This window comes from Bos taurus, chromosome 4 (genome assembly GCF_002263795.3).
Source record: "Bos taurus isolate L1 Dominette 01449 registration number 42190680 breed Hereford chromosome 4, ARS-UCD2.0, whole genome shotgun sequence".
Taxonomy (NCBI): Eukaryota; Metazoa; Chordata; class Mammalia; order Artiodactyla; family Bovidae; genus Bos; species Bos taurus.
In genome coordinates, this window is record NC_037331.1 from 55,464,048 (window position 1) to 55,483,270 (window position 19,223).

Consider the following 19,223-nt stretch of genomic DNA (forward strand, 5'->3'; position numbering starts at 1 on the left):
TTTGCACTATTGTACACCATTGTGTATTTTGTAACTATAAATTTAATACTAATACTTCTATTATACATTAAAACCTAAATGCTTTTAAGATTTTAATGATAAAGAGGGTCAAAGAGGAATAAAAAATACCAATGATTAATGCTTTCGATAAAGAAACCTAATTTCTATTGTGCAACCTTCTCCCTCCTACAGGAAAACTCAATAAATGCAGCAATGAAAAGTACACTTTTGCAAAGTATGCCCAGAATCTTTCTATTTGCTAGCTCAGTGCCACCACCCAGATTTTGATGTGGTTTTTTCAAGTTTACTTTTCATCATCATTAATACGTTTTGAATTCATTCTGAAAATAGAATGCACTTTATTTTTACATGTTGACTCTTCTCATTGTCTATGGGAATTTAGTTTCCTTACAAAGAAGACATACTGTTCATTGGGTTCTCAAGGCAAGAGAACCCCCTTTATTTTGGGGGGCTCCAAAATCACTGCAGATGGTGACTGCAGCCATGAAATTAAAGACGCTTACTCCTTGGAAGGAAAGTTATGACCAACCTAGATAGCATATTCAAAAGCAGAGACATTACTTTGCCAACAAAGGTGCGTCTAGTCAAGGCTATGGTTTTTCCAGTAGTCATGTATGGATGTGACAGTTGGATTGTAAAGAAAGCTGAGTGCCGAAGAATTCATGCTTTTGAACTGTGACGTTGGAGAAGACTCTTGAGAGTCCCTTGGACTGCAAGGAGATCCAACCAGTCCATCCTAAAGGAGATCAGTCCTGGGTGTTCATTGGAAGGGCTGACGTTTAAGCTGAACCTCCAATACTTTAGCCACCTAATGTGAAGAACTGACTCATTGGAAAAGACCCTGATGCTGGGAAAGACTGAAGGCAGGAGGAGAAGGGGATGACAGAGGATGAGATGGTTGAATGGCATCACCAATTCAATGTACATGAGTTTGAGTAAACTCCAGGAGTTAGTGATGGACAGGGAGGCCTGGCATGCCACAGTCCATGGGGTCACAAAGAGTCCGACATGACTGAGCAACTGAACTGAACTGAACAAAGAAAACAAGTTATTTTTCTTGCCAAGGATATTTTCCTATACTCAGTTCAATTCAGTCACTCAGTCGTGTCTGACTCTCTACAGTCCGTGAGGTCGAAAAGAGTCAGACACAACTGAGTGCACATACACACACAAAAATTCATGTGCTAGTAGTAGCATGGAGGGAAAAATTCTTTTAACTACAATTCAGTACAAATGAAATTTAATACTCTCTTTATGACTGTGTGTGTGTTAGTCACTCACTCATGTCCGACTCTTGACAACCCCATGAATTGTAGCCCGCCAAGCTCCTCTGTCCATGGAATTTTCCAGGCAAGAATATTGGAGTGGGTTGCCATTCCCTTCTCCAGGGGAGAAGGGATTGAACCAACCCAGGGATTGAACCTGGGTCTCCTGCATTGCAGGAAGATTCTTTGTGGTCTGATCCACCAGGGAAGCCAATTCAGTACAAATGAAATTTGATGCTGTCTTTACTATGATTATAACTTTCCAATATTTGCACCTCTTTCTGCCTTCAATAAATATTAAAATATGGAAAGAGCGAAACGATGCTGTCTTCTCAAGTTCCTCTTTTTCCCAAATGAAATCTCCTCCCACTCCAAATAAGATCCCATGCTGCTGCTGCCAAGTCGCTTCAGTCGTGTCTGGCTCTTAGCGATCCCATGGACTGCAGCCTACCAGGCTCCTCTGTCCATGGGATTTTCCAGGCAAGAGTACTGGAGTGGGTTGCCACTGCCTTCTCCATAAGATCCTATATTCTCATTTTATTTGGAGAAGGGCATGACAACCCACTTCACTATTCTTGCCTGGAGAATCCCATGGACAGAGAAGCCTGGTGGGCTATGGTCCCCAGGTTCTCAAATCAAAGACTCTGACACAACTGAATCAACTTAGTACGCACGCATTCTCATTTTATTAGGCATGTCTGTGTAATTTCTCCTCATAACTACAATTAGTTCTTATGAAGTTTATCTGTGTTTGATCTGCTTCTTCACTGAGGGTAGGGACATATCTTTCATCTTAAATTTCACCAATCTTCTGCCTTCACTTCCACACTCTCCCTCCTCCTACGTTCTGGAGACTGTATAATGCTACCTTTTTCAAGATCTCATTATTCAGAAGGTGGCATACAAAATGGTTACACAATGCAGGCCCCATTTATATTTATAAAATTACTGATCAGATTGTTATTGCAACAATTTCCAAACATCATGTAACCAACTGCAGTGCGGTGGGTGGGGTGGGAACACTATAGCCTAACACAATTCATTAAGGGACCTCAGCTGGTTGAATCTCTGAAACTCCAGCAACCTCAGTACCACTTGAAAGCTAATGTGTTCCTCCTTTCTAGGACAGAACTCAATAACCATATTCCCCATAAGCTTCTCATGAGAAGAGAGAAGAGGAAGGAGGTAGAACAGGTTGCCAAATCCACTTTGGCACTCTGCCTAGATTAACCCAACCATTTAAAAGGCAGCAAGTTACCCATGCCAACATTAAAAGTGCTCAGAGTTCTGATGCGAATTCTGATGCGAATTAGACCAAGGCAGGCTTTCTCTGACACCCAGGCCACCACAGACGTTCTCAAGGGCATCTGCTATGGATTCTCTAGCTTTCCTTTCCCCTCTTTCATCTTATATTGCTTTTTATTGCCCCTCTCCTTTCCCCAGTTCCCATGTTTTTCTGCCCAACCCTAGCACTAGAGGCATCATTCACTGCTGGCTCTTGAATTAAACAGTGCTTGGGCTTCCCAGGTGGCACAGTGGTAAAGAATACGCCTGCCAATACCAAAGACTTAGGTTCGATCCCTGGGTCGGGAAGATCCCCTGAGGTAGGAAATGCAACCCACTTCAGCATTCTTGCCTGGAAAATTCCATGGACAGAGGAGCCTGACGGGCTACAGCCCATAGCGTTGCAAGGAGCCGGGCACAACTCAGGACGCACACACTTGGTAGCCAGACCTCTTTCTGTGCCTACCAAAGCATCCATGCCTGGGTTCCTTAAAATGTAAAATTCTCGTGCTCCCAAGTCATCTCCTAAGCGCTTCTCAGGGCCACGCAGATAAAGGGAACCTACAACTGACAAGGTGAGGATGAGGCTCAGATACAGGACCCTGACTGCATCACACCAGAATGTAACTCTCAGGAGGGGAAATGGCTAGAAGACATGAGAAAGCTGGGCGGTAGAAAGATGCCCAACCTAAGCAAACTCAGTCGCGCAAGCGCATGGCTTGCAGCGCGTCTCCCGTGGCCTCATCACAGCGCCTGCGCACAGGATCCCTGGAGCGGCGGGGAAGGGAGAGAAGCTGTCGGGCCTAGAGCTCCCACTGCCTCAGCAACCTCAGCCTGCAAACCCCGCCTCCTTCAGCTGCTCGCCTTCCCAAACAAGCGGGTGTGGCCTAGCGCTCTCCGTCTATTGGCCTTTGGCCTTTTCCGTTTCCGCCCAGCCCTCCAGAGTCCACCAATCAGCTTGTGCATTTGAGTAAGTGGCCACCTCCTAGGCAGCCGCTCTGATTCCTCTGCCTCCTCCCGCTGCTGCCTCCGCTGCTGCCTCCTCCTTCCCCACCTCCTCCGTCAGGCGGGCGTCTGCGGGGGCCCGAGGGGCGGCGGCGGCGGCGGCGGCAGCAGCGATATGGAGCCGGGGCCCGGCGGCCGAAGCGCTGCTCGCGGGCACGGGGCCGGACCCGCGAGCACTCCGCCGCCTAGGGAGCAGGAGCGGAAGCTGGAGCAGGAGAAGCTCTCCGGGGTGGTAAAAAGCGTCCACCGGCGGCTCCGCAAGAAGTACCGGGAAGGTAAACAGCGAACGGAGCGGGGGAAAGGGGAGGCCTCGTCGCCCCCGGCCCCTTGTCAACCTCTCCCCTCCCCCAAGGGGCCACCATTACAACCTGAAGGAGCTGCACGTCAGCCCCTGCCAGGGCCGCTCTCAGGCCAGGACGCCCCCTTCTCGGTCGAGTCCTCGGTTCGGCTTCAGGCGCCCTCCTCCCGCCCCCTTTTCTTCGAGGGCCCTTCAGGAGAGTTCCAGGCCTGTGAAGGAGCCGAGTCCCCACCTCCCCCATTCCCTGTCCCCAGCCTGGGTGCTGAGATTGTTGTCACCACACACAAGCACCCAGACCCTCAACACAGGAGGTGGAGGTCGATCGTTACGAGAGACTAGAAGCTAAAACACGAAGTCAGGTAGAAATCCATTCGAGAAAGATGGACTGGAAGAAGCGCAAGTTGACCACCCTGCGCTTTGATCAGCCTGTTTGATTTGTTGCCGCGTTTGACCCCCTTACTACCTCATTCCTGCGGGTTTAGCCCGGGCCGGAGCTTCCTCGCATTGGCTTCCAGGGCTGCGAAGTCAGCAGGCCTTTTAGCTGACTGGATTTCACCTAAGGGGGAGGGGCTCCATCCTTGCCACCCCCCGCCCCCCCATCCAGTTCTTTAAATGCTGGATCTTAGTGTTTATTTAGGCGGGAGAGAAAGAGATCTGGGGCAGATTCTTAAAATATTCTTTAGATATGAATAGTATGTAACGACTAAGCCTCCAAAGGGTACCCCGCGAAACAGGCCATCGCTGGGAACCCCTCTTACGGAAGATCTTGAGCAAAGGAGAAGCCATAGTAGCTTTTGCTTGGGCCTGAGAAGTGTTTATAGTTGGGATCTACAGTTATATTTGGTGTTTTAAAATACAAGCTTTTTTACAGAACTATTTTATAAGAAACTGACAGTGAAAATTCCCAGTTTTTTCATATGCTCAGGAGACATTTCTTCTAAAGATCAAAACGAGGGATAATTTTCTTGGTTTCTTCTGGCTTTAGCTTAATTGCACATTGAGAAGTCAGCAGTCTTCTAGTGGTTGTCTTATACTTGGTTAAGCTTGGATTAGAAGCAAACTTATGACAGTGGGAAGGAACAGATAGCTAAGATAATGTTACTTTTGAGTTACAAACACTTTTCAATTACTCTGGAAGAGTAAAACTAAGTATCTTTTGTTCTTTTGAATGTAGGTGATGTGTTTCATTTTTCAAACTTTAAAGTTTTTTTCCCCTTGACAACTCAAGGCTCGATTTTTTAATAGCTGCTTAAATAGTAATCCTAAAAAATAGCCTATAGTTATTGTTTAATAGTTAGCAATAGAGACTTATCAGGCATATTGAGACATTGAAATTTGTTTTTTTAAAGAATGCTTTAACCCCAACCCACAATTTATTCAATAATAAGTAGTTACTATAGCAACGATTGCATCATTCTTGATATTCAGAGAATGCACTTACATAATGGCATTCAATAGGTTCTTGTGTTGTTTGGAAAATGAGGAAATAAATGGACACACTTTATTGTGTATTTTGTGCAAACTTAAGTACCTCTTTTTAAAGAAAAAAATGGATAGCATATAATTCCATTTCCATTTTTACCTTTTTAAAATAATTTGATTATTCGTTATTAATTCATTCAAAAATTAGGTGTCATCGTGTCTTCAAGTGCTGTTTGTTCTCTCTTAGTTCCCGCATGTTGAAGCATGTGTTTAAGCCTGAATATTAACCAAGAGAACACTTGTTTATAACGAGAATTAGTATTTGGAAGTTACCAGAGCTAGGATAGATACATGTAGTTCATAAGTGAATGATACAGTTTGCTTTAGGGCAGGTAAAGTCCTGGCAGTCTGTAAGCATATGACTGAGACTGTTCTTTAGGTGTTTTTTTTTTAATTTTATTTTATTTTTAAACTTTACATAATTGTATTAGTTTTGCCAAATATCAAAATGAATCTGCCACAGGTATACATGTGTTCCCCATCCTGAACCCTCCTCCCTCCTCCCTCCCCATACCATCCCTCTGGGTCGTCCCAGTGCACTAGCCCCAAGCATCCAGTATCCTGCATCGAACCTGGACCTGGACTGGCATCTCGTTGAATTCCACCAATGATCTAGACTTTTCTGGGTTTTAATGATATACAAAGCCCCATCAGTGAACTAGCAAAGTAAAAGGTCCTAAAAAGCATGCCCTTTCTATCTTTATTTCTGACATGTAGGTCAAGACTTGTGATTTGACAAAAATCTGTGAAAATGCCATCTGAATAAGTCTGATTTTTCACATAATAATACCAAAGAAGTAGTGCTTTATTAATTTAGTGCTTTACTTTGAGGTCTTACTGTCATTATAGTGTCATTTGCAGGTCTTCTCTGGTTATAAAATAATAATACAAATGGTGCTGTGTCAGGTTACAAAGGCCTATTTAATCAGTAACATGCCTGTACTGTAATACCAATAATTATGGAAACTGTACTCCTTTTATAACAATATTCCTATCAGAAAATACAGTGAAAATTCCAGCATAGAATCTTTGAATGTTAAACTAGAAGGAACTTTAGTGATTCCCAAACATGAATAAACAGTAAACTCATATGGGTACCTTTTAGAAAATTACTCCATTCCACCTCAGATGTACAATTTCAGAACCCCTGTCAATGGTGCTTGGAAATTTGTCAGCCAGATTTTCAAGTGATAATCTAAATGACTTCCTTTGTTTTTACACATGAGTGAGCTGAGTCCTAAAAAATAGTAAAATAACTTGCTTGAAATTTGGATAGTTCATCATTAGCACCAAACATATTTTATGAGATTTTAACAGATTTTATGAGATTAATGTTCCCCCCCGCCCCCCGCCCAGTTCAAAGCCTAATGGTGTCTCCAAATGTTCTTAAAGTGGGAGGGAAAATGAGAAGCATGAAGTAGCCCTAAAATTTGTGTTGGGTAAAAGGATGTAAATTGATGAGAATGGGGCAGTCCCTGGAGTAATAGGTATGATTTGCTGAGTTAGAGCTATGTGAAGCGTGGGTTTCTTCTGGAGTGACGACATCAGAGAAGAAAATAAATTGGGGTAGAATGAAAGAAGAGGCAAAACATTCACTAGATAGTAAAAGACAGGAGTGGGACCTGGATAATGAGTGTAGTGTTGGATAATACAGTTTTCCCTTTCCTTATCTTTGATAGTGGAATTGAAAATCAAGCAGGAATAATACTGAAAATAAGGTTGGTAGAAAAAAGTTTCTCTCCACCTTTCCTAGTGCATTTCTGCAAACTGATGCTTGTTGTGGCAATGAGCAGGCTTGTGGTCGGGGGTCCTGGATAAGATTGTGAAGACTAGCACTTAAGTTTAACGCACTCTTTTCTTTTAACACTTTTCCTCTCTCTGCTCCATTTTACTGCCTGTCCTCTGTCAGCACTTAGAGATCCTTTGCCTATTTGTATAAGAGTAAAGTGAGAATTGGAGATAAAGGTCAGTGTTGCAGGCAGTGCTGATATCTGAAGTAGTTACCAAAAGGAAATGGTGAGGAAATGTTTAGCAATGGAGATGAGAAGGAGTGTTTCTAGTGTCAGTCATTTATAGATAAAGGATTGAGTTTATATAAATGGAAACCTTTATTTTTTTAACCTATTTTGTGAATGTCTTTAGCAGTTTTCATCAATTTAATTGTCTCTGAATTTACTTTTTCTGCATGCCAAAGCGGGTTAAAACAGTTCGTCACATAGATCCGGGCAGGTTATCAGTCAGAAAAATATTAAAATGCATGTTAACCTGTTAACAATGATCTTCTCAAGACATAGGATAATGGGTGATCTTTATTATACTTTTCTACATTTAAAAAAAATCAGTGTTACTAGTAGCAGTGATAATATTTTAAAAGTAGTTAGAATAAATTGGATAGGTTACTGATACTGAAACAGAAAAGAAGAACACAGAATAGGTTGATTTTGTAGACTAAGTCAGGAAAATGTGTTACAAAGGTTAACAGCTGTGAGCAGCATTTTAAGAGTCAGCTACTAAATAGCCTAGTATAGATGTTCAATTCTTATTGATTATTCAAATTATTCTCCTTGTTTAAGACAAAGGATACTGCAACAGCAGTTTAGGATAAGCTGCTCATTTGTGATTGATTTTTCCTTAGCATACAGCTAAAACAAGAGAATTGTAGGGGGAAGGGAAAAACCTTTGATTTAGAAATAATTTTAAACTAAAATCAAAAGGTCTAAAAGTGAAAGAATAAATGTATTATTAGCATTTTTTCATGAAACAAAGTTTTGAAATTACTTTTAAAATTAGAATAACAGACTGTGTTTTTAGTTGCACTTTCCTAATTTTTTTCTCCTTTGGGGGCTTTCAATACTGCTTTAAGTTACTGACCAACTCTTTGACCCCAAGACACTTTAACAGATTCCCTTTGTTTTACTTTTTTTTTTTAATCAAGTGATGTTTAACTCTTTTTTTCTTTACATGTTCTTTTCTGATTCTGATACAGAATCTGAAAGCACTGTTTTTTATCGATGGAATCTTTGCTCAATCACCAAATGAGTAAGTTGAAAACTGTCCACAGAAAGGAGAGTCTCCTAGTTGCGTTAGGAGAGTTTGAACTGCATTTCTAGCAGGGAAAGAAAAATGAAAAAAATATAATAATCAGTCACTTCATGGGAAATAGATGGGGAGACAGTGAAAACAGTGTCAGACTTTATTTTTGGGGCTCCAAAATCACTGCAGATGGTGATTGCAGCCATGAAATTAAAAGACGCTTACTCCTTGGAAGGAAAGTTATGACCAACCTAGATAGCATATTCAAAAGCAGAGACATTACTTTGCCAACAAAGGTCCGTCTAGTCAAGGCTATGGTTTTTCCCGTGGTCATGTATGGATGTGAGAGTTGGACTGGGAAGAAAGCTGAGTGCAGAAGAATTGATGCTTTTGAACTGTGGTGTTGGAGAAGACTCTTGAGAGTCCCCTGGACTGCAAGGAGATCCAACCAGTCCATCCTAAAGGAGATCAGCCCTGGGATTTCTGTGGAAGGAATGATGCTAAAGCTGAAACTCCAGTACTTTGGCCACCTCATGTGAAGAGTTGACTCATTGGAAAAGACTCTGATGCTGGGAGGGATTGGGGGCAGGAGGAGAAGGGGACGACAGAGGATGAGATGGCTGGATGGCATCACTGACTCGATGAATGTTAGTCTCAGTAAACTCCGGGAGTGGTGATGGACAGTGAGGCCTGGAGTGCTGCGCTTCATGAGGTCGAAAAGATTCGGACACGACTGAGCGACTGAACTGAATTGAACTGAACACTGGAAGATAAAGGGAACTTAGATAAACTCAGTGAGGGACACATAGTAACTATTGATTTTGTTATTTTTAGTCACCTTGTAGTAAGGTATCTTTTTAGGAAATTTTTACATTTTAAAATGTAAAAATCAACAGTATTGGTATAGATCCTTTGATTTTTGGGGAAAAAAATGTAACAACAAATCACTGCAGATGGTGATTGCAGCCATGAAATTAAAAGACGCTTACTCCTTGGAAGGAAAGTTATGACCAACCTAGATAGCATATTCAAAAGCATATGGGTATCAACCTTGATTCCACATTAGTATTGCCTGTGGAACTTTATGGAGCACAGGCATCTGTATTATTCTAAAACTCTGTAGATTATACAGTGGGCAAAGGAGTTGAACACCTAGCTAAAGTACAATAGATTGAAGTAGGAAGGAATCTAGATGAAAGTAAATCAGCTAGGAGACTTACACCAATCTATTTTTTAAAGGTTAATAATAGTATAAGTAAAAGTAGTGTTCATGAGAATAGAGAAGGATAAGTCAAATACTTTTTGAAAGTCAGAGTGAAAGTCAGTTTTAGTGAAAGTAAAGAGTCGATGATGCCAAGATTTCTTGCCTGGAAAGATATAAGTAGCCATTTCCAGCCAGTTTGTTGAGATGGGGGCATGGAGGAAAGAGTAGTTAGGCACGTTGGCTTGTCATATGGTAATGGTAATGATTTAATTCAGATGTATCTCTTGGTAGTAAAGGATTGGAAGCCCTCTTTTAAAGTTTTGAGGGCAGATGAACAGCCCAATGGAGTGATGATAATGTATAACGGAGGATAGACTCTTGGAAGATACCAGTAGTATCTTACTGGTTTTACATAAGTAAGTAAGTATGCTCCTTTATGCTCCCAAGATACCATTACCTTTCCTTTATTGTAGTTACCACTTGTGTGCGTGCTCAGTTGTGTCCAACTCTTTTGCGACCCCATGGACTGTAGCCTACCAGGCTCCTCTGTCCATGGGATTTCCTGGGCAAGAATACTGGAGCAGGTTGCCATTTCCTCCTCCAGGGGAATCTTCCCGACCCAGGGATCAAACCCACGTCTCCTGCATCTCCTTGCATTGGCAGGTGGATTGTTTACCACTGAACCACTTGGGAAGCCAGTAGTTATCACTTACCAGGTCAGTTATCTGTCTTTCCCACTAAATTTAGTTCCTTGAGTAGGAGTCTGCCTTTTTATCTTTATGTCCCTAGTATCTAGCACCTTGCCTTGTAGATAAGGCACACACACAAAAGAAGGAAGCTGATATAGAATATGTCCATGTGGTTTGAATCTAATCTTTTTATATTCATAATTTTTAAATTTTAATTTTCAGTACAAATTTTTTGTAATGAATTTATGGTCATATCTTAAGTGAGTATATTAGATTAATTTAGCCTTTTGAAATGGTCCATATTATCATTATTAACATCAGTCCACTTTTTAAATTAAAATTGTCAGTAGGGAGTATAGGTAAAAAAATTTTTTTCTCAAAAAATGTGAACTAATAAGGACATTGTGTGTGGTGTAAGTGTCTGTGTGTGTGTTGGTATGATAATAATTTTGTATATGTCTTTGTATTTATTTATATACTCTAACTTCACACACAAAATTTTTCAACCCCAATACTCATTTCCTAAATTTTTGAGGTGAAGTTTGTGCTGGTTTTAAAATCTAAACATCTGAGAACCACTGATGTCAACTGTACTAATTTATTGTGCTTTATGTGTAGAATCACTGATGCTCATTGCACAGGTTATTTTAGAACCCCATGCCTTTACAGGGACATCTGAGTATTACTTATTCTCATTTATACAGAGATTTCTCTATTTATATGGAAGTTCCTATTCCCAGTTACATAAAAATTAAGTCCCAGAAGATTCTCCATAAGTCCTTTGTTTACACTAAACGGGATCTGTGTGGTGATATGCATTTAGGTAAAGTTGTTTCACAAGGGAATAACAGATACTGATTCTAACTTTTCTTGATTCTTTCCATCTCTTGTATAGGGTGTATTCAGTGTTTACAGTTTGAATTAACTTTTCATCATAAATATGTTTGTAATAAGAAACAGAAAATGCACCATGGGTCAAATTATATTTATAAATGTGAATTTTTATCCATGCAGTTTTTTGTTTTTGAATTAAATTTGGCTCTTCAGTTTGCCCCAAGCCTCAGTTGCTCTATATATTATTTCACCAGGCTTTTGAGTTTACAGTCTTTCCATAAACCCTTGGTTTTAAGCCATGACTGCACAGTGGATTCATCTGGGGAGCAGTAAAATAAATGACCAGTTCCCACTTCAGACCAATTAAATGAAACGTCTAGGTGAAACCATTGTGTAGCCAGAGTTGAAATCGCTGCCAGGAATCTAACAAATAATGCAGTTGCAGAGGCTAAATCACTACCACCCAGAGACTAAGTAATTGCATTTGACTGACAAAAGACCATTTGTTTGTGGCTAGTAGAGTCAGTGTACTTTGCTTTAGTGCAAAGCTTTGTTCATATCCGTGAAAGTTCATAAATTAGAAACTCATTATGAGAAGCAAGGTGGTACAGTGGTGAGGAGCATGGACTTTGGCACTTGACTGCCAGGTTTGATGTGTACCTTTGAGAGGGTTACTTAATCTTTCTGTACTTCAGTTTCCTTGTCTGTAAAGTAAAATACCTGTCAAAATGGGTTGGTATTAGAATTAAATGAGCTAATATTTGTAAGGTACTTAAACAGTATCTGGCATATAGAAAGCATTATTTGTGTTAAATACATACTTTTAAAGATAAAAGGTATAATTGTAACTACCACCTGGATGCATTTAAGGGTACTGAAGATTGAATGGTTCCTGGAATTTCTATCTAGACTGTTCTATAGTGTCTTTCTTCTTCAGTAATAGGATTGCTGAAGCTTTTGTTCTTTATCTTTTTTTTTATTTTTGCCCCCTTTGCTTCCTATATTTCTGTTAATAACATTGTATATGAAAGATCCAACCTTTTGAGCACATTAGAATATTGGATTTTTTCCCTCATCAGAGAAATGACTAGTAGCAGCACGTTAAGTGTAATATGCAAGTTTTTCAGGTGGTTCCTTTGTTTGATTCTCAGGAACGCGTCAACATCAAACATCTTAGATGTTTTTGTGCCATCTTTAGGTTTGATCCAACATCCGCTGGATCATAGAAAAAGCAAGAGAGTTCCAGAAAAACATCTATTTCTGCTTTATTGACTATGCCAAAGCCTTTGACTATGTGGATCACAATAAACTGTGGAAAATTCTTCAAGAGATGGGAATACCAGACCACCTGATGTGCCTCTTGAGAAATTTGTATGCAGGTCAGGAAGCAACAGTTAGAACTGGACATGGAACAACAGACTGGTTCCAAATAGGAAAAGGAGTTCGTCAAGGCTGTATATTGTCACCCTGTTTATTTAACTTATATGCAGAGTACATCATGAGAAACTCTGGACTGGAAGAAACACAAACTGGAATCAAGATTTCTGGGAGAAATATCAATAACCTCAGATATGCAGATGACACCACCCTTATGGCAGAAAGTGAAGAGGAACTCAAAAGCCTCTTGATGAAAGTGAAAGTGGAGAGTGGAAAAGTTGGCTTAAAGCTCAACATTCAGAAAACGAAGATCCTGGCATCTGGTCCCACCACTTCATGGGAAATAGATGGGGAAACAGTGGAAACAGTGTCAGACTTTATTTTTCTGGGCTCCAAAATCACTACAGATGGTGACTACAGCCATGAAATTAAAAGACGCTTACTCCTTGGAAGGAAAGTTATGACCAACCTAGATAGCATATTCAAAAGCAGACATTACTTTGCCAACAAAGGTTCATCTAGTCAAGGCTATGGTTTTTCCTGTGGTCATGTATGGATGTGAGAGTTGGACTGTGAAGAAGGTTGAGCGCCGAAGAATTGATGCTTTTGAACTGTGGTGTTGGAGAAGACTCTTGAGAATCCCTTGGACTGCAAGGAGATCCAACCAGTCCATTCTGAAGGAGATCAGCCCTGGGATTACTTTGGAAGGAATGATGCTAAAGCTGAAACTGCAGTACTTTGGCCACCTCATGGGAAGAGTTGACTCGTTGGAAAAGACTCTGACGCTTGGAGGGATTGGGGACAAGAGGAGAAGGAGACGACAGAGGATGAGATGGCTGGATGGCATCACTGACTTGATGGACGTGAGTCAGAGTGAACTCCGGGAGTTGTTGATGGACAGGGAGGCCTGGCGTGCTGCGATTCATGGGGTTGCAAAGAGTCGGACACGACTGAGCGACTGAACTAACTGAACTGATGACATATTTAATAACTGAAAGGTTGCACCTTTTGACCTTTTTCACCTATTTTGCCTACTCCCCAACCCCCTGCCCTTAGGAACTACCAGTCAGTTCTCTGCATCTATGAGCTTGATTTTTTTTTTTTTCCCTTCTTATATTCCATGGAACTCTGTCTTTTAATCCATTAATGAATGTACTGTTTTTTCCTAGTTACTATCTTTTCATTGGAAGTAACTTATATTGAATATTCTTTAGTTGTGGCATAGGCTTATGAAGGTGAATTTAGTCAATAATTACAGTTTAATCCTGAGAGTAGGACCAAGTTTCAGAATAATTTGATTCATTGATTTTCATGCTGAATTTGGTTTCACAACTTTAAGTTGGCATCACTTGTGTTTTGAATTATCAGTTTTTTAACTAGGGTTTTTAAAAGTCTAAATGTAAAGAAAGAATATAATAAATAGTCCTGTTAATGCAAACTTTATTTTAGAATTTTATGACAATCACGGGACTTTAAAGATTTGGCAGAGCTTTAACTTGATCTTAAAATGATATATTTGAACAAATGAATACTGATGTCTTCTCTACATTTATTATTTTAGTCTGACTAGAAAATGTTTATTAACAATTAATGTCAGGTTAGGCTGCAGAACATCTAAATATAATTTTTGAATTGCCCAGATTTCTCTGTGCAATTCTTCCCTTTTCTTCCCTTCCCTTCCCTCCCACCTTCTCTCTCTCTCTCTCTTTTTAACTAAGATTTTTATAGATGCCTGTAAGAAATAAGTAAGAAAATAGGTTATTAATCACAATGATTTTGAGTTGTCACAAGTGCCAGTATATAAAAATCATTATTAGGCTAATTATTAATTAATCGAAAGCACTGATTGATTGAACTTAAATACTTAAGCATTTCTTGTTGAGTAGATCTTTGATGCAGAACTCAGGAAGTTCTTCATTCTTCATTTACCTTTTGATAAAGAAATATTATCATTTTAAATAAGATCATCTTTTAAGTCCAGTTGACATATTAACTAAAAGGTAGCAATAATAACAAAAAATCCTCAGAACTGAGTTTCAGCATACTTTTCTGCATATGTAGCTCACTGGTCAACCTTAACTTTTTTTGACTTTTAGAACACAAATCATAAATTATTTTGAAAACATAGTGCTTAAAAGGTAAATAGCATCATTTTGAATGGTGTAAAAACAAACAATGGGCTGTTGTGAAAAACATGGGATTGTCCCATTCTGTTTTTAATAAATTAATTTATTTTAAAAATAAGTTTCAAACAACTAATCTCAAAAATATACAAGCAACTCCTGCAGCTCAATTCCAGATAAATAAACGACCCAATCAATAAATGGGCCAAAGAACTAAATAGACATTTCTCCAAAGAAGACATACAGATGGCTAACAAACACATGAAAAGATGCTCAGCATCACTCATTATCAGAGAAATGCAAATCAAAACCACAATGAGGTACCATTTCATGCCAGTCAGAATGGCTGCTATCCAAAAGTCTACAAGCAATAAATGCTGGAGAGGATGTGGAGAAAAGGGAACCTTCTTACACTGTTGGTGGGAATGCAAACCAGGACAGCCACTATGGAGAACAGTGTGGAGAGTCCTTAAAAAACTGGAAATAGAACTGTCATATGACCCAGCAATCCCACTGCTGGGCATACACACTGAGGAAACCAGAATTGAAAGAGACACGTATACCCCAATGTTTATCACAGCACTGTTTATAATAGCCAGGACATGGAAGCAACCTAGATGTCCATCAGCAGATGAATGGATAAGAAAGCAGTGGTACATATACACAATGGAGTATTACTCAGCCATTAAAAAGAATACATTTGAATCAGTTCTAATGAGGTGGATGAAACTGGAGCCTATTATACAGAGTGAAGTAAGCCAGAGAGAAAAACACCAATACAGTATACTAACGCATATATATGGAATTTAGAAAGATGGTAACAACAACCCTGTATGCAAGACAGCAAAAGAGACATAGATGTATAGAATAGCCTTTTGGACTCTGTGGGGGGAGGGGGGATGATTTGGGAGAATGGCATTAAAACATGTACAACATCATATAAGAAACGAATCGCCAGTCCAGGTTCGATGCAGGATACAGGAAGTTTGGGGCTGGTGCACTGGGATGACCCGGAGGGATGGTATGGGGAGGGAGGTGGGAGGGGGGTTCACGATGGGGAACACGTGTACACCCGTGGCAGATGCATGTTTTTGTATGGTAAAACCGATACAATATTGTAAAGTAAAATAATAATAATAAATAAATAAATAAAAATAAGTTTTCATGGGTATTCTGGAAAGTGGAATTTTCTAGTAACTGAAGGCTAACTATGTTTTTTGTTCAACTTTGTAGCCTCCAGACATGCAACATAGTGTTATAACTGGTAGTTTGGGTTTGGTAACTTGAATAAATACATGATTTAAAACTTCTGGGTCCGGAATGGCTTATGTGAACCATAGGGAATATGTCAGGTTTATATCTCTATGAGAACAGATACCACATTTTATTACATGTCTTCTCCCTTTTGTTTGATGCCAGTGCTTGCTCATTAACTTTATTATTCTCTGTAGTATTTAACATAGAGTACTTTTTCAGCAAATCTGTTAAAGAAAATGAAAAGTATGTATAATTGCATTTAGTCTTGGTTATATATTAAATGTACTAACTATTAATCATGTTATTCTCAGTATCAACATACTTGGAGAATCTGGAGACTCTTAAATGTTAGTGAAAACATTAAATTGAAGTTTGCAAACAGTTTGAGTTTATAGGCTTAACAGACAAATTTGAATCCTTCCTCAAAATTTTAGTAGAGCAAATGTTAATTGTAAGCCTTAAAACTTCATAAAAAATTGTCAGCATTTAAAGAGAATTTTGAATATAGTTTCACAGTATACAATGACATAGTAAGGACTCAGAGAATTTATAGTAGATGCCTTTGGTGGCTCATGCATGTAACATAACATTGGTCTCGGGTGTGATGGTCAGATACTGTGAGCTCAGAGGGACTAGCCGCGACAGAATCCCTATTTAAATGCTGCTTTCTTTTCTGCTTTTCGGCTTTTTCCAAAACTGCTGGAGCCCACTGAGGGCATGCCCTTTTTCAGTGCCTTAGTGTAGAGTAGAAGTACAGATTGTTAGCAACTCTTAATTAATGGGGGATAGTAACTGTAAAATAAATGCTCTAGCCTCCCATCCTTTGGGTGCACAATTCCTGAGGCACACTCTATGCTTCTGTGTTGTCCACAGCAGCAGCCTCAACAGTGCATCCTTGTATTAGCATTTTCTCCTCTCTCAACTTGTTTTCCGCAACTCCCTCACTCCTGTCTCCTAGGGCTCCCTTAGTTGTACCTTTTGTAAAATCTAAACTAAGTCTTGAAAAAAGGAAATCTTTTTAAGTTAAACATCAGTTCAGTTCAGTCCAGTCGCTCAGTCGTGTCCGACTCTTTGCGACCCCATGAATCGCAGCACGCCAGGCCTCCCTGTCCATCACCAACTCCTGGAGTTCACTCAGACTCACGTGCATCCAGTCAGTGATGGCATCCAGCCATCTCATCCTCTGTCGTCCCCTTCTCCTCCTGCCCCCAATCCCTCCCAGCATCAGAGTCTTTTCCAATGAGTCAACTCTTCCCATGAGGTGGCCAAAGTACTGGAGTTTCAGCTTTAGCATCATTCCTTCTAAAGAAATCCCAGGGCTGATCTCCTTCAGAATGGACTGGTTGGATCTCCTTGCAGTCCAAGGGACTCTCAAGAGTCTTCTCCAACACCACAGTTCAAAAGCATCAATTCTTCTGCACTCAGCCTTCTTCACAGTCCAACTCTCACATCCATACATGACCACAGGAAAAACCATAGCCTTGACTAGACGGACCTTTGTTGGCAAAGTAATGTCTCAGCTTTTAAATATGCTATCTAGGTTAAACAGGTTTTCCCAAACATATATGATCATAGAACCTTTGTTCGAATGGACTTCTGTTACCAGAAAATATAGTAAGTTTACGTATTTACTTGTAATATGTACATTACATAGGACAGTGAAGCTTACATGTTCAAACAAAGGGTCTTTTAGAATTGATAATTGTTGTTTAGTTGATAAGTCAAGTCTGACTCTTTGGAACCCATGGCAGCATGCCAGGCTTCCCTATTCTTCACCATCTCCCGAGTTTGCTCAAACTTATGTCCATTGAGTCAGTGATGCTATCTAACCATCTCATCCTCTGCTGCTCCCTTCTCCTTTTGCCTTCAATCTTTCCCAGCATCAGAGGCTTTTCCAACGAATTGGCTCATCGTATCAGGTGGCCAAAGTATTGGAGCTTCAGCTTCAGCATCAGTCTTTTCAATGAGTATTCAGGGTTGATTTCCTTTAGGACTGACTGGTTGGATCTCCTTGCAGTCCAAGGGACTCTCAAGAGTCTTCTCCAACACCACAGTTCAAAACCATCAATTCTTCAGTGCTCAGCCTTCTTTATGGTCCAGCTCTCACATCCATACATAACTACTGGAAAAACCATAGCTTTGACTATATGGACCTTTGTCGGCAAAGCGACATCTTTACTTTTAAATATGCTATCTGGCGTTGTCATAGCTTTCCTTCCAAGAAACAAGCATTTTCTAATTTCATGGCTACAGTCACTACCTGCAGTGATTTTGGAGCCCAAGAAGAGAATTTCTGTCACTGCTTCCACTTTTTCCCCTTCTATTTGCTGTGAAGTGATGGGACCAGATGCCATGATCTTACTTTTTGAATGTTGAGTTTTAAGTTCTTTTTTACTCTCTTCTTTCACCCTCATCAAGAGGCTCTTTAGTTCCTCTTCATTTTCTGCCATTAGAGTGGTATCATCTGCATATCTGAGGTGGTTGACATTTCTCCCAGGAATCTTGATTCCAGCTTATAACTTGTCCAGCCCAGCATTTCGCATGATGTACTCTGCCTGTGAGTTAAATAAACGGTGAGAATATACAGCCTTGCTGTACTCCTTTCCCAGTTTTGAAACAGTCAGTTGTTCCATGTCCAGTTCTAAGTGTTGCTTCTTGATCCACATACAGATTTCTCAGGAGACAGGTAAAATGGTCTGGTATTCCCATCTCTTGAAGAATTTTCCACAGTTTGTTGTAATCCACACAATCAAAGGCTTTCATGCAGTCCATGAAGCAAAAGTAGATGTTTTTCTGGAATTCCCTTGCTTTATGATCCAGTGAATGTTGGCAATTTGACCTCTGGTACCTCTGCCTTTTCTAAATCTGGCTTTTACATCTGAAAGTTCTCAGTTCAAGTACTGTGAGAGCCTAACTTGAAGGATTTTGAACATAACCTTACTAGCATGGGAAGTGAACATAATTGTCCAGTGGGTTGTACATTCTTTAGCACTACCCTTCTTTGGGATTGGGGTGAAAACTGACCTTTTCCAGTCCTGTGGCCACTGCTGGGTTTTCCAAATTTGCTGACATTGAGTGCAATACTCTTAACAGCATCATCTTTTAGGATTTGAAATAGCTCAGCTGGAATTTCATCACCTCCACTAGCTTTGTTCATAGTAATGTTTCGTAAGGTCTGCTTGACTCTACACTCCAGGATGTCTGGCTCTAGGTGAGTTGACCACACCATCTTGATTATTCAGGTCACTAAGACCTTTTTTGTACAGTTCTGTGTATTCTTGCCACCTCTTCTTAATCTCTCCTGGATCTGTTAAGTCCTTACTGTTTCTGTCCTTTATCGTGCCCATCCTT

General features: G+C 40.2%; 1 protein-coding gene across 1 annotated transcript in view; it reads left to right on the forward strand.

Annotated features, from left to right (window-relative positions):
* Positions 1 to 3,549: 3,549 nt before the first annotated feature.
* BMT2 (base methyltransferase of 25S rRNA 2 homolog) overlaps positions 3,550 to 19,223 on the forward strand; it is a 78,066-nt gene continuing 62,392 nt past the window's right edge. The window contains exon 1 of the mRNA XM_002686799.7: positions 3,550 to 3,850. Within this exon, the coding sequence (XP_002686845.1) occupies positions 3,691 to 3,850 (160 nt within the window). The 5' untranslated portion in view covers positions 3,550 to 3,690. The remainder of the gene's footprint in view (positions 3,851 to 19,223) is intronic.